Source organism: Notolepis coatsorum (genome assembly GCF_963971535.1).
Source record: "Notolepis coatsorum genome assembly, chromosome: 2".
NCBI lineage: Eukaryota > Metazoa > Chordata > Actinopteri > Aulopiformes > Paralepididae > Notolepis > Notolepis coatsorum.
In genome coordinates this window covers 100,688,272-100,702,947 of record NC_140166.1, presented here as the reverse complement: position 1 = coordinate 100,702,947, position 14,676 = coordinate 100,688,272, and the positions used below count along the sequence as shown (strand labels likewise).

At 41.8% G+C, this 14,676-nt stretch overlaps 1 protein-coding gene across 1 annotated transcript in view; it reads left to right on the top strand.

Moving 5' to 3' along the window:
* Positions 1–1,074: 1,074 nt before the first annotated feature.
* pdcd5 (programmed cell death 5) overlaps positions 1,075–14,676 on the top strand; it is a 31,242-nt gene continuing 17,640 nt past the window's right edge. The window contains exon 1 of the mRNA XM_084308665.1: positions 1,075–1,303. Coding sequence (XP_084164791.1) covers positions 1,238–1,303 — 66 coding nt within the window. The 5' untranslated portion in view covers positions 1,075–1,237. The remainder of the gene's footprint in view (positions 1,304–14,676) is intronic.

The window sequence follows — 14,676 nt, the reverse complement described above, 5'->3', positions numbered from 1 at the left end:
TTTTGTAGGTCCAGCATGACCATGCCGCAGTATTTGCCCGCGTCCACCTCTTGTTTGATGTGGTCGTTCAAGTAGAGAAGGCATGTGTCAGTGGAGTGGGATGTTCTGAAGCCAGATTGGAATTCGTAGATTAGATTTTTTTCCGCGAGGTATTTTTCGATCTGTTCGTATACTATTTTTTCCATGACTTTCGAGATGGATGTAAGGATAGAAACAGGGCGGTAGTTACCCGGGTCTAATTTGCTGCCCTTTTTGTGCAGGGGTGTTACTCTCGCAATTTTGAAGTCCTTGGGGACGTGTCCCTGTTTTATGGAGAGGTTTATTATGTGTGTGATGACTGGGGTGATGGCTGCTGCTGAGTCTCTGAGGAATTTGGAGGGGATGTTGTCATGGCCAGTGGCCTTGTTTGGTTGGAGGGCGCTCAGTTTTTTGAGTACCTCATCTGTAGTTACTATTTCCAGTTTGAAGTCGTCTTTGTGGACGCCTAGGTTCATGTAGTATGCTACTATGTGTTCTACCCCATACTGCCCTGAGTGGGAGGGTAGTTTGTTTACCAGTGTTGTGGCTATGTTTGTGAAGAAAGTGTTTAAGTAATTGGCTACATCCAGCTTGTCTGTGATGAGCGTGTTGTCCGTCTTTATGTTTATGTTTGAGAACCTGGTTTTGAGTTTTTTACTGCAGCCTAGTTGATTGTTGAGTAATTTCCAAAGTTCACGTGGTTTATTTTTGTTTTCCTCGGTTTTGTCCGTACTGTATTGTACCCATTCTGCAATCTGTTAAATAAAGTTTTCATTCATTCATTCATTTCATTCATTCATTCATCAAACATCCAGATCCACACTCCTTATCAGTAGATGGCGGTAATGCTCATCATGGAGCAGAACGGAGAACGCGTACTCGGTGCTCATCTGCTAGTTTGCATGCTGTTCGAGGCGGAAATGGGCAAAGACACAGCTCGCCACGCGATTGGGCGCACATATCACATGACCAGAAACGTCAGTGGCCAATCAGAGAGCGTCTCCGCAAACTGCGGCTACGAAAAAAGAGTACGCTGCTTCGCACTGTCGGCTGTCTGCTGTCTGCTGATATTTCTGAGTTTTCTTTAGTTCGATTGCTCTCTCCTGGCGCTAAGAGGCCTTGCCCCGTTTCCACCATAGTTGCGGCACAACAATAACGTTCTCCCACACAATAGAAGACCCACGTTTCTTATTTGAGTTAATACTAGATTATATACATTATGGCAGACGACGAATTGGAAGCGATCAGACGGCAGCGGATGTCTGAACTGCAGGCGAAACATGGGGTAAGAAATATTAAACACGAGTCAAGAGAGGGCGTTTCATTAGCCTCCTTATAAGGAGCTGCAGACATCATTCAGGCTAATATAGTTGTGTTATGTTTGACACGATATGTACTTGAGACACATTTAAGTGTTTTCTGACTGAACATTACATTAAAATGTTATTCCGTCGTCATAAATGAGTTGCAAAGTGAAGCTAACCAGTGGCAAAGATAGCGTACCCCCTAGCTTAGCTTGACAGCCTAAACCCAGCTAGCCAGACCCCCGTTTAGCTGAATAGTTGTCCAACATAAGAGTATAGCTATAGAAAATGAATGAATTTTTTCATCAGACGTCTTCCTCAAGAAGAACACAATTATACAAATATTATGTAAATTCTATGCAACTTCTATGTTTTATGTCTGCACTTCGTGCATTGATCTTATTCTGCCAAATCTATGCAAGTTTTATGCCCATTTTACTGCTGTGAAGCACGTTGGGCTGTAGTGTGTAAGTTGCTATACAAATACAGTTTATTATTATGAATTAATATCAGTCAGTAGGGTAAATGTACCATTTAACCCCCATTACAATCTATTTTCAAGCAATGAAACAAAAGTATGAATACAATGTAAAGATTCACCTCTCATTATGTTAAGTAAATTATGTCTGGCATGGAGAAATCTGACAGAGAAAGTGTCCAGTTTTACTATGACATTGCATCTATTTGTGCTTTCATTTATTTAGTTTGTATTGATCTTTGACAAAATAGGGACTGGACAAAATAGTTCTACATATCTCACACTGAGAACAATAATTATTCAAACTATTAAAATAACGGTTGGATTTCTGTCATGTTGAATGTGAGATCAAGTTGATAAACAACAATGGTATTTTTTCCACAGTCTCTTTGAAAGATAGACCACCGCAACACTTCACTATTCTGAAATCATGGGGGAGAAAATGAATGAATGTGGATGAGAGCCTTGGCATTAAGTGGTTGTAGCTATGGCTGTGGGGGTGTGGAAGACATGATCCAATAGACTTTTATACGCCTGAGACTCCTGAACATGGAGAGACCTATCCCAAGTCGATCGGCACTTTCTCGGCCGAGCTATAGTCACTTTTCCGCACCTACTCCCAAACTTTGCATGTGTCATGCTAAGCATGTTGTTGGAAGTTAATAGTGTGAATGATAGAGATTTTTTTTTTATCCACTTTTTCTCCCATTTTTTCTATATTTTCTCCCATCCCAATTTCGTATCATCCAATTCAACCCTCCCCTGTCACGGACGCTGTTTCTTGCCTCCCACAAGCCGGCTGCAATGTGGACTAAGTCATACATAGCACAAGTCCCCTCCGGTACTTGAGGTAACAGCAGTCGCATCTTTTCACCTGCGCAGCTCGATCTCTCAGTGGCGAGGAGTAACGCGTGGGAGGCTCACGCTGCCCCCGACACTTCCTGATTCTACTGCGCAGGCGCACCAACCGACCTGTAGGAGTCGCTGTCCACAACGCCCGATCCCCACGCAGGGCTCTACAGTGCGACCATATTGCTCGCATATGCCCCTAAAAATATGAGCGTGCGAACATGCAAAATCAAGTACTCGCACGGCATGCAAGTGGGGCCAGCGAGTGCAGAGTACAGCCTCTCAGTCTCATTCGTCCTTTTTTTCTCCGCTGCGAGAATCGTTAAAAAACTACAAGTCCCACAGTTCACAGCCGCATAAACGTTCCAATCACAGTAGTTTCCTGTGGTCACGCGACTGGAAACCGAAAGTAATGATCAGCGGCTGCGTCACTGTCTGAGTCAAACAATAATACAGCCATGTCGAAGCCCATTCATTTTTATTTTGCGCGAAAGATACCGGAGAATGAGAAGTCAGGCGAGGCAGCTCATGTTACAGAGGTGATGGTTAACGTTAACGTTAACCAAGATACTGACGCTAGCCAGCATGCTAGCAAAGTTGGCCAAGCTAGCGAGGCTACACCCACTGTAGCAACCAATGTAGCCACTGTAGCTAGCGAAGCTACACCCACTGGAGCCGGAGGGAAGACATACAAATTTAACGTGAATTGGCTAAACATTTCCCCATGGCTAGAGTTCGAAAACAATGTCATGTTTTGTAAATATTGCAAAGTAGGATCGATGCATTGCGATGCATTGTTACACCCCTACAACTGGCCCACTGTGTATGTGTGTACAGCTAACTTGGCTAGCGTTATCAACCGCAGAGGTGGGCAATGGGTCCAGCTGTAGCGCCGGACGGCCAGAGTGCAACGGTGTGACGTCGTAATTGGCAGAATCGACTGTCAATCAATGGTCTACCTGACACGCAAACTACTGTACTGGAGGTGTACAGTATTTCAATAGGCAACCCTGAAAGGATTATTTTTCTAAAAGAGCAACACTAGCTCCCCCCTCTACTGATGGCCCTGGTTGTAAAGCCAGTGTCTCCTTTTTGTTCAATATCACTGCCTTTCTTATTAGGCCCCTAGTTGTTGGCTACAACTTTGCCATAGTAGGCATTAATCACTTAATTAATAGTTCAAATGTCTGTCCCATTCCCGTTTGCACACGCAGATGATACACGCACACAGTGGGCCAGTGACTTTGGTGGTATGTGCTATTGCACAGATGTGTCCCGTTCCCGTTTGCACATGCACGCACAGTACAAATATACATTTATTTTTGAAAAAAAAAAAAAAACTCTGTTACTTGACATATTTTCACTGTGCTCCTAAATATTTTTGGGTGCTCCTAAATTTCTTTGTGTGCTCCTAATTTTTTTCATTTAGGAGCACCTGTGCCCCTAGTGAAAAAGGTTAGCGTAGAGCCCTGCCACCCATCAGTTTCCCACCCCCTAATACGGCCAATGTATATTAGTACGGACGACCAGCTAAACTGAAAGCAAATGTGGAGCGCTGGGCTCGAACTGACGAGCCCAGCGTCTCCAGCATTTTGTGGCGAGTGCCTTGCCCACTACGCCACGTAGCCGCCCGTGTGAATACTTCATTCCCCCCCTGACTTCCACTAGCCAATAGTACTGTATACTTCGTAGATGCATAGTAGCAGTATTATCCTTGCAGCATGATGCTACCAAAATGCTAACTTCGCCTCAGAAATAATTGCATGCAGACTTGAGGTGATCGCTGTCATTTCGTGCTGTAGTTCAGAGAAAATCTACGATGTTCATTGCAGTGATTAATTATACTGATCAAAACAAACAAATATGTCTCTGTGACTTGTTTGAATGCCTTTTGGAAATCAATGGAGTTCTATGATTTATGGATGTGAGCTATAATCTGGTGTTGGTTGAACGGACCGGGCTTATGAACAGAATAAATTAGTAATTAATTTTGGTCTTTTCATAGACTGTGTTGACATTTAATTATACCGACAATATCCTTTTAAGAAGCAAGTTAAGAACACAGATAATTTAGAAGACTATTAGAATGGATTCATGATTACCCGGCCTCACCATTGATGTTCACTTTTTCATTCAGTGTGTGGATGGATTTCTCCCTCAATAGGCCATTTGGTGAAGCCTGAAAAGTGGCTAGACAATACCATCATGGACATTGGGTTAAAAGTTCTCTGCAGAATTTAGTCAGGGGCCATAAATGTATATATGTATGGAAATTACAAAAAAAAATGTTTGGAAGACAAAATCTCTCTGAAATTGACATTTACACATGTACCTAAACATCTGAGTCAAATATTGGTGCATTAGTATACTTGAATGTGAATTTATACCATGATATGCAGCACATTTTTATTAAAAAAAAACGTGTTACCTTGTGATTCCCAACCTGCAATATTAAAGATGCTGGTACAATTTTGTAAAGATTGAGGTTACTTGTACACATAAAACAGTTCAGGATAGTATAATGAGAAAAATAATAGACTCACACACTTTTGATCAAGATCAGGGGTCTCAAACTCAATTTACCTGGGGGCCGCTGGAGGTAGAGTCTGGGTGAGGCTGGGCCGCATCAAATATTCCACAAAAAAAGGGTTTCAAGCATTCAAAAAAAAAAGTACAACTGATCCAATCTTCTCAATCTTTAGCAATACCATTTCAGAACATGAACAGTTCTTCAGAACATGAACAGTTCTTCAGAACATGAATGGTTCTTCAGAACATAGGCAGCTATGGAAATGCACTGTGCATTTCTTTTTATTCTATCACAAAGCTGTTTAATCAAATCACCAGCCAGTATTTCAGTTATTCTGGTTGCTGTGCGATCTGAGGGGGCTTTGCTTTTGTTTGCCTTCAAACATGGTCTCCATCACTCAGTCATACATTATTTTCAAATTGCCACCCTTCACAAGAGCTACCGTTTCTTGGCATATAGTCACATTGGTTTGGTGCTGGGACTCAGGATGAATGCATATTTTTCAGTCCATTCACCTTTGAATTGCAGTCGACTTTTCTTTTACTGACCATCTTTGAAAGCTAGAAACTAGGCTAGTAGCTACATTTATCTCACGGAGATAAAACTGGGAGCGAGTTTACTGCGCTGTCAACTGACTCTGACTGAAAGAGAGAGACGACTTGCATTCCGTGAAGACCCGCCCTACTCCCCTACTCTGCATCTGATTCGCAGACTGTGGGTGAGGGGGGGGGGGGACGCTGACGGGATGCTGAATGTGATTGGACCAGCCCGTTCACAGACACAGACAGTGTGGCAGACAGTGCAGCCAGCCGCTTATGCAGAGCACTGCTCGCAGTCAGAGGAGATAGCGAGGATGCATTTGCCTTCCACTTTACTTGATATCACTCCGGAATCACGTTTCAACCAAGTCACTAACATAACGTTGCTGTCATGAGCCTGCGCTATGGTAGCCTACAAGTGATCAAATAAATAAAACGTCCAACTCTCACGCAATGTCTCTGCAAACAGTAGCGCGCGGGCCGCATTAACACTACACTTTGATGTCAAGTAGGGGGCCGCAAAATATCATCCCTCGGGCCGCAATTGGCCCGCGGGCCGCGAGTTTGAGACCCCTGATCAAGATGGTTAACCCATTCTCCGCCATTGACGGATTAAGACGTCATTCCTCGCCATGCTTAATCTGCCAATGACGGATTACGCCGTCATCGAGATCAGTATTTCAAATTTTCGTCATGGTATTCACATTTCACCCACAGAGTCATGACTGGTGCTGTAGATCTCCACTCGACTCTCCAGCGCTTCAATACCGCCACCTGGTGGCCGATCGGCGAGTTGCCAAACCGGAAGTGGGACCGGAAGTGCTTGGTGTCACCCCTATTCCGTCCGCCACTCGCTATCGCTCGCGGGACTCGATCTGGACACACTGGATAATCGATCCGTTGCCATAACTCGATAAACAACATTATTTGGACGTGTATATAGTATTATACAACCTGGAAATGGAGCGCATAGATCAACATCCCATAATAGCGATCTTTTTGCTCCAGTATCATCCCCCATCGCTACGAGGAAGCTGCGGTGAGTTTCAGCGATTTTGATTATTATTATTCATACAAACTGCTATGATCAATATATCACCCATACTACATGATTCATTTAACGTCGGTCATTGCATTATAAACGACCCCCTCCCCCCCAGGGCTGTACGCTAAGCTTTTTCACTTGGGGCACACTTGCCCCTAAATGAGAAATTTAGGGGCAAAGAATATTTTTTAGGGGCAAATTTTTAAATAACTATTTTACCATTATAGTAGGGCTGGGCGATATGGCCTCTAAATGATATCGCGATATTTTTTGGCCATATCACGATACACGATATATATCGCAATATTTTGACATTTCCTCTAAAGCACTTAAAAATGCTTGATTTAACCCTTTGATGCATACAGTCACGCCAATATGATGATTATAATAAGTCCCTGCAACATATGTTTGCATTATTAAACCATGAAGATGCTTTAAAAAATAATTTTATGAAAATGTACTAAGAGTAGTCTACTGACACACTAATAAAAAATGTATTTACATCTAAGACCATTTATATAAAAACTTTTGGGTGCCTTTTTTTTGCACAGTACTGTGTTTTCTATCCACTTTAGCCAAACACACACACACATATATATATATATATATATATATATATATATATATATATATATATATATATATATATATATATATATATATATATATATATACACACACACTACTGTGAGAAAATAATAATCACACACACAAAGGGATAATGGCTTATAGCAGACTTAATGATTTTAGAATATTTCAGATAATGAAATTAAATGTTTATATCATCAACTATCCAGTTAGTATTTATACTGTCTGTAACGTTTGGCTACTTTAAATCATTGAATGTAGAGAGCTGTACTGTATTGTACCCATTCTGCAATCTGTTAATAAAGTTTTCAATCAATCAGAGCGAGAGAGAGAGAGGGGGCGAGAACGAATGAGAGAGCCAGCCCCCCCCCCCCCCGGGTTTTGTTCTAGGTTCACGTTTTGATCGTCTAAGCTGCCGTAGGTGATGACGTCACACTCGAATGTAAACGGGAAGCGTTTAACAGACGGAGATGGAAAGTGGATGATATACAGTAACAGAAACGAATAACCAATAAATATGAAGTTATGTTTAAACTTTTGTTGTCAAGCGTTGTCAATATAACCCACCCCCTTTCCTCCCGAATGGAACTAGTGTTGTGGAGTCCGCTTTGACTGGTGTCCAGGGTTAGCAGCAGCTAACGCTAGTTAGCTTAGCATAATCCTAATGGATACCGTGGATAGCAGCTAACGTTAGCCCATTGCTCGTGTCAATCAAATTGCATGTTATTAAAGGTCCGCGCTGGTCTGTCTAATGAAATTACAACCGCAACATTATGCCCTGGTTGTAGGCTAATGTTTTATCCAATTTGTATGGATTAATTTAGGAGTGAAATGCGAATGAAGGGTTGCAATCAGGGGAGGAAACTAACTTTTTGGCTTACCAGCCAACTGGCGAGTATCTGATTTTTTTTACCAGACAAACTGATTTTTTACCAGCCCAAAAAAATCGCTAATTGTGATAATTACTTCTTTGTATGTCTTTGTCTAAATTGATTTTCAATCATAGTAAAAATCACACCGTGTCTCTACTCTTTAAAATATTTATTAGCATAAAACATTAATAACAGTCTCTACTCTTCACAATATTAGCATACAACATGTATTAATCACACTGTCTCTACTCTTCAAAATATTAGGATATCACATATTAACATGAAAGAGGGAACTATTCTGGACTGGGTTGGGCTGAACTAGGCAGTGAAAGATGCTGGGCTGGACTGGACTAGGTTGGACTGGTCTAGGTTGGACTGAGTTGGGCAGTGAAAGAACCAAGCATTTCACTGTAATGTAATAGCTAAATAAAACAACTTGACTTGTTACATTTGCACTCTGGTTGTATGCCAAATGTATTCTGGTTGTACTGTACTTGTGCTGTAAGATGACAATACATTGGAACCGAATCGACAACGCTAGGGGTTCAGCAGGTGTATTCTGAATGCCAAGTATGACAACATCACCGTTGTGAAGGGCATATGGGCGAGTGGTGATATGGGGGGAAACCCGGTAATAATAAAATGTCACTCGGCTGCATTTAAGCAAAGCCGCTCAGTATAGTCCACTATGTTGAACGCGCGTTATGGTAGCTTGTTACATGCTAGGTAGCTAGCCGGCTAATGCTGGTGCCTGGTTGACTTGTCATTCTCATCCGACTCGAAGGAGAACGTCGTGTGCTGTTGTTCGCCCCCATGTCAGACCGCACTGATATCCGAAAGCGACGACACTACATGCAATTATTTTCATCCACTGATGTGTTTTTGTCTAAGTTTGTCTACGTTGTCAAGCCGGTGGCAGGAGTCTGTAGGTCCGCGCGCAGTGATCTGTCCACTTCCCCTAGATGGGCGGCATCTTCTAGAAAATGAGTGTTCATTGGAGGAGCTTAGAGCGCATCTGTACAACGATGATGTTCATTGGTTATGGTTGGATTGAGGCGCAAATGGGAGGAATCAAGGGGGGAGTCAGAGTTCGGCTTGTGCCAGTGAGCGAATCAGCAGATTGCAGAATGATTTTTTTGTTTGTTTTGTAATTACAAGTACTCGCCAGACTGGCGAGTGCTCTTCATGAATTACTCGCCAAACGTAAAAAATACTCGCATTTGGCGAGTAAAGTGGCCTAATTTCCTCCCCTGGTTGCAATCACTACTCGCAAGCTTGCCCCCAGATGATATTTTCCACTCGCACCGGCCAGATTAGGGGGCAATTTGCGACGAGATGATCGCAGTGTGTACAGCCCTGCCCCCCCCTCCGGTCAATCGCGCATGATGAGTCATAACGTCTGGGACCTTGTACAGTTGAAATTTTTAATCTGGCATCAATCGGTATCAAATTGCATTTGATGATGTAATATATGCATTTATGGCTATAACTCACGTTCTATGAAATACTGCAGAAAACGATAAAAACATATTTATACTCTAGACCGTATTTTTGTATGAATGTGTGAATGAAAAAGTAAAACATTCCTACATCCTGAACGATAGCTAATCGATGTTTAATGGGCCATAGTAATGTCAATTTAGCAATACAATTTAAAAAGTTATAGCCCTGCAAAGTAGGTGAACATCTCCATAGACAAATAGAGCTGGCAGAGGATGGTATAAGAAGGGTACAATGCCTGGCGAAGAATGGGTCAATCAAAACACTACACAATCCCCTTAATTTGGCATAATGTCAAAACATTTACAAATCAATAAGTTACTCATTAAACTTTTTTATTTTCCATTTAAAAACAAAATACAAACAAATCACACTATACCTACTGTATAACCATAATCCCCTCAATATACATCCCAACCCCAGTCCACTCCACACACCCTCATCCACCACCACAGGTCCCAGGCAACACCGTTTCAAGTTCAAGTTTCTTTATTAGTTGTCATACAGAAATACAGAATACTTTTGTATGAAATGCTTCTTTCTGTTTTGCTCCTGAGAGTGTGCTAGATAAAATAGATAAGTATAATAAGTATAAAATAGAAAGTCAAGTATGTAAACAGTGTAAACAAAACAAATGTTCAATATACAATGCAGAGTAGAGAATGATCATCATCATTACACTGATGTTAATCATTCCTCACCACTATCATCCGAGTCATCATCCCACATATCCCTATCCTCAGTTTCCTTAGAAATATTTGCACAGTTTTGGCATTGACCTATATATCTGTCCATGGCAGTTCTGCAGACACACAGGAACATCTTCCTGTCTCACATTTGCCTTGTTTGCAACCGCAGTGGACACACTATCAGGGGCCGGATTTGTAGTCATCCAGGTCACTGTTAACTCCCCATCCTCGACGTGCCACCCATTGCCAACGGGTGAAGGGGCACACATTACAGTTTTAAATTAATGTCTCATTTATTATAGGGTAAAACTGCTACCCAGTTCTGTAAATGCAGTCAGGTACTCCTTTTTCTCACAAGCAACATAAAATGTATCCCCCTTTCCATGAAAGGCATTTGTAGAGTCACAACCCCAATAGATCCCAATTCGTGCTGAACACACATTGGTGCCAAGGGCTGATGACACCTAAGCCAGCTACACTAATATGAAACTAGCATTCTAGTTTTCTTCAGATACTGTAGATCTAGTTAGCTCCCCCCTCCCCCAGGGGTGCATGCTAGCTCTATTGTCCTAGTGTGTGTGGGGGGAGGAAGAGGTGAGGGTAACACAAGCATTGGTTCTGAAAGCTAACATACTTTAAACATCACTATGAACTAGCAGAGCTACATAAACATCACTGTAAAACAATACAACTAGATGGCATACAGTATCTGAATAAAACTATAATCCTAGTTATGTAAACTATAAAAACACAGCTAAACTGTCTCTCAGCACAGCATCAAATAGTGTATCCACATCTTGAGCCGCAGAACACGTTGGAACTTGTGACCCGTTTCTCAGCTGTATCCAAGCGCTTTTTGTCGATAAAGCGCCTATAGCAAGTAGCATGAAAACCAGAATTTTCAGGAACATTGGCAAACTAGATCTCTAAACAATGTTTGTATGTCTCCGCAATTGTATGATTCTCGCCTGGCAAGTTAAGCCACCGTTCAATGCAGTTTCTATATCTATCCCACCGTGTCTGTGTAAAATCTTGTACACTTTCTTTCTGAACGGACGTGGGATGCATATAACATTGTTTAGAAACCTTAGAAGGTGTTTTTTGTCCATTTTCGTCCACTTCTCTACTCGTCGATATATGGATTCCATGCTACTGCTAGACTGTTTACACAAATTTGTTGTCGTCCGTAACCTGGCAACAAAGCGGCTGCTATTGGTCGAGCGCAAGACACGTGACAGAACTCGCACCACTTACATCAAATATATCAACGCCGATGAACAATGTATCCGTTTGCGAGGAAAGATCTAGTCCCGACTTTAAAAGTATAATTGCGCAAAACCGGCAGGATTGTAGATGGAGAACTTTTTATTCCTAAAGCTACACAAATGGATCTTTCACCCAGAGTGAACATTTCGTAGTCTCCCAAGTAGGGGTGGACGGTATAAACGGTATACGGTATAAACGGTATGAATTTGCTCTACGGTATGGATTTTGAGTATACCGTGTAACCGGTAGTGCAGCTCTAAAATAGCAATGACGTCATGTAACCACAGCGCGACTATTTCACTGGCATTTGCCCCTAAAAATAGATAGAATTAGTCATAGATAATAGATATGTGCGAACTGGAAAAAGTTATTTAGGAGGCTTCGCGCAGTGGGCGTGCCAGCCCCTACCGCACGCATGTAAACACGGGTCTAGTAGTCTAGTGGGACGGGACACGGGAGCTGTCGGCGTCTCCCTGAGCTAACGTTAGCTTAGCTACCGTTACAAAATGACCCAGTCAACTATTCACTTTTAGTTTAATACATGATGGGGCATTGTCTAACCGAACGGTATCTAGTCGGCCAGCTACCGATAGCTCCTGACATCAACAAACGCTCCACAAAGTCTAGTACTAGAGACGTGTATGCTACCTGTTAGCTCACGTTAACACAAGTTAGTTCACCGTTCAAAACGAAATGTCCCATTGAACTAAATAATTCACTGAGGCGTTGTATTAACGTTATATATGCAGTAGCTACAGATAGCTCATGATATCAATGTCTTATAACACTGATTCGATGCGTATTCGAGCTGAGGGCTTGCTAACGTTATAATACCAATACAATAGGGTCCAGGTGCAGCGCCGGAGAATCCTGGCCGTAGCTCTGCTCGAGGCTACTCGAGTATAGGTCCAGGTGCAGCTCCGGAGAATTCTGGCCGTAGCTGGAGGCTACTAGAGTACACACAGACAGTGGAGCTTGTTGCGTGGTGGCGATGTCTCGCAGATAATACCAGTACAAGTCTAATTATATAATATATATATTTTATAAAAAAAATAAAATTATATAAAATAAAAAAAAAAATTATCAAAAACGATGATACCGTGATATATACCGTTACCGTCTATGCTTCAAATTATACCGTGATATAAATTTTAGACCATACCGTCCACCCCTACTCCCAAGGTGGGGACGGGATGAAACGATAACGGGGTTCACCTTATGGCCTAGAAGGGCTGCCTGCTGGTTACCTGGGTTCTGGGGTAGCTATAGCCATCTCTGTCTTAATGTGGTGTTTGCAGCAATGCTGTATGAGCTCATAGCCTGCTAATAAAGTAGCCTATTTGTATTTTGTATTTATTGGTTTAAAATACAGAGACTGCACATTAACTAGTGTTGTCACGATACTGGAATTTCGACTTCGATACGATACCTTGAAAAGTATCGATACTTCGATACCATTTCGATACCAAAAAAAAAAAAAAAAATAATATATATATATATATATTTATTTTTTTATTTTTTTTAAACAAATTTAGCTTTTTTTGCTGGTTGATTCTCCTCAGCGGTACTATAAGAGAAGATAAATATAACAATTTTAAAACCCTTTGTTTATCTTTAGATCACACATTTAAAAATAACTGTTCATCTCACTTCAATCATTTTGAGAGAGAAGCATTTAGTAACGTTACATTTTCAACAAGATTGCTGCTATTTAAACACTTCATGGAAGGGGAGCTCCAGTAGCTCACCATGTACCTCGACGCGAAAGCGTCAGGGAATACCGTGCTGCGTCACGGATCTGGTTGACTCCGAGTTCGATTCCCGGACCCGCCGTCATTTGCCGAATGTCTTCCCCTGTTCTCCCTCCCGTTTCACCCTGCATCTGTCGGTCATGATTGACCAGAAAAGCGATAAACTCTAAAAAATGAAGTTAAAAAAAAAAAAAAAAACACTTCATGGAAACGGGGTAACGTTAACCTTATGTCAACTGTAGTATTGTATGACCTCGACATAACGTTTTAACGTTACTCCGTTTCCATGCAGTAATTATAAAAGTGGCCAGCTAAGCTAAGGGAGCTAACGGCTAGCAGTAGCTAACGTTAGCTGATATCTGTAACGTTACTAACAACGAATCAGCTGTTGATATTATGCGCCATCAGTAGACAATGTCTCATGTATTAAACTAGAGTTAATGGTTTAATGCTTCAGTCACAGTGACGTTGAAAGAGCAGCTGTCACGAACCTCTTTCATTTCTTTATGGAGATCCGCGTTGGCACTGCTCTGTAACACCGCTTGCAAATAGCATTGTGGCATCTATAGCTTGTCCTTCGTTGTTTACTTCAAACCCGAAGTACCTCCAAACAGCACTTCTGCTGTTTTCTTTATCCACAAGCACAAGTTGCGGAGGCTCTGCATTTGCCATCTTCAGCTAAAATGTTTGTTTACAAACTGAAGACGGCTCTGTGAGGGGGAGGGCTGGACTCGGAGGAGGCGGAGGGACAAGCGTGCTCTGAACAGCGCGTCAACAACTTGCGGTAGAACACTCGCCAGCTGGTACGATACTGCAGAAAGTATCGGTATTTCGGGAAATTAGTATCGAAACCATTTTAAATATTCAGTATCGATATGTATCGATACTTTGATATTTTTGACAACACTAATATTAACTAGGGCTGTCTTAAATACTTCAAAGCTTTGTTCGATGGCACAAGCTTCGAACATAAAAAAGAAATCGAAGTTAAAAAAAAATAAAAAATATGAATTTTCTTTTCAAACATTTTTTTTTCAATTTTTTTTTTTTACTTCGGTGTGTGTGTGTGTGCATGGGGCCATTGGGTGGGGCCGGGGGACAAATACACTGGAGGAAAGTAACCCAGCTCAGCACTGCCCAAATTATATCATCACTATTGCCTGTTTGAAGGATATCATCCTCAAACTCAAACACATATACACCACCTACACGCCTATTCTCAGTCCTTGCCCCACAATGGTGGAATG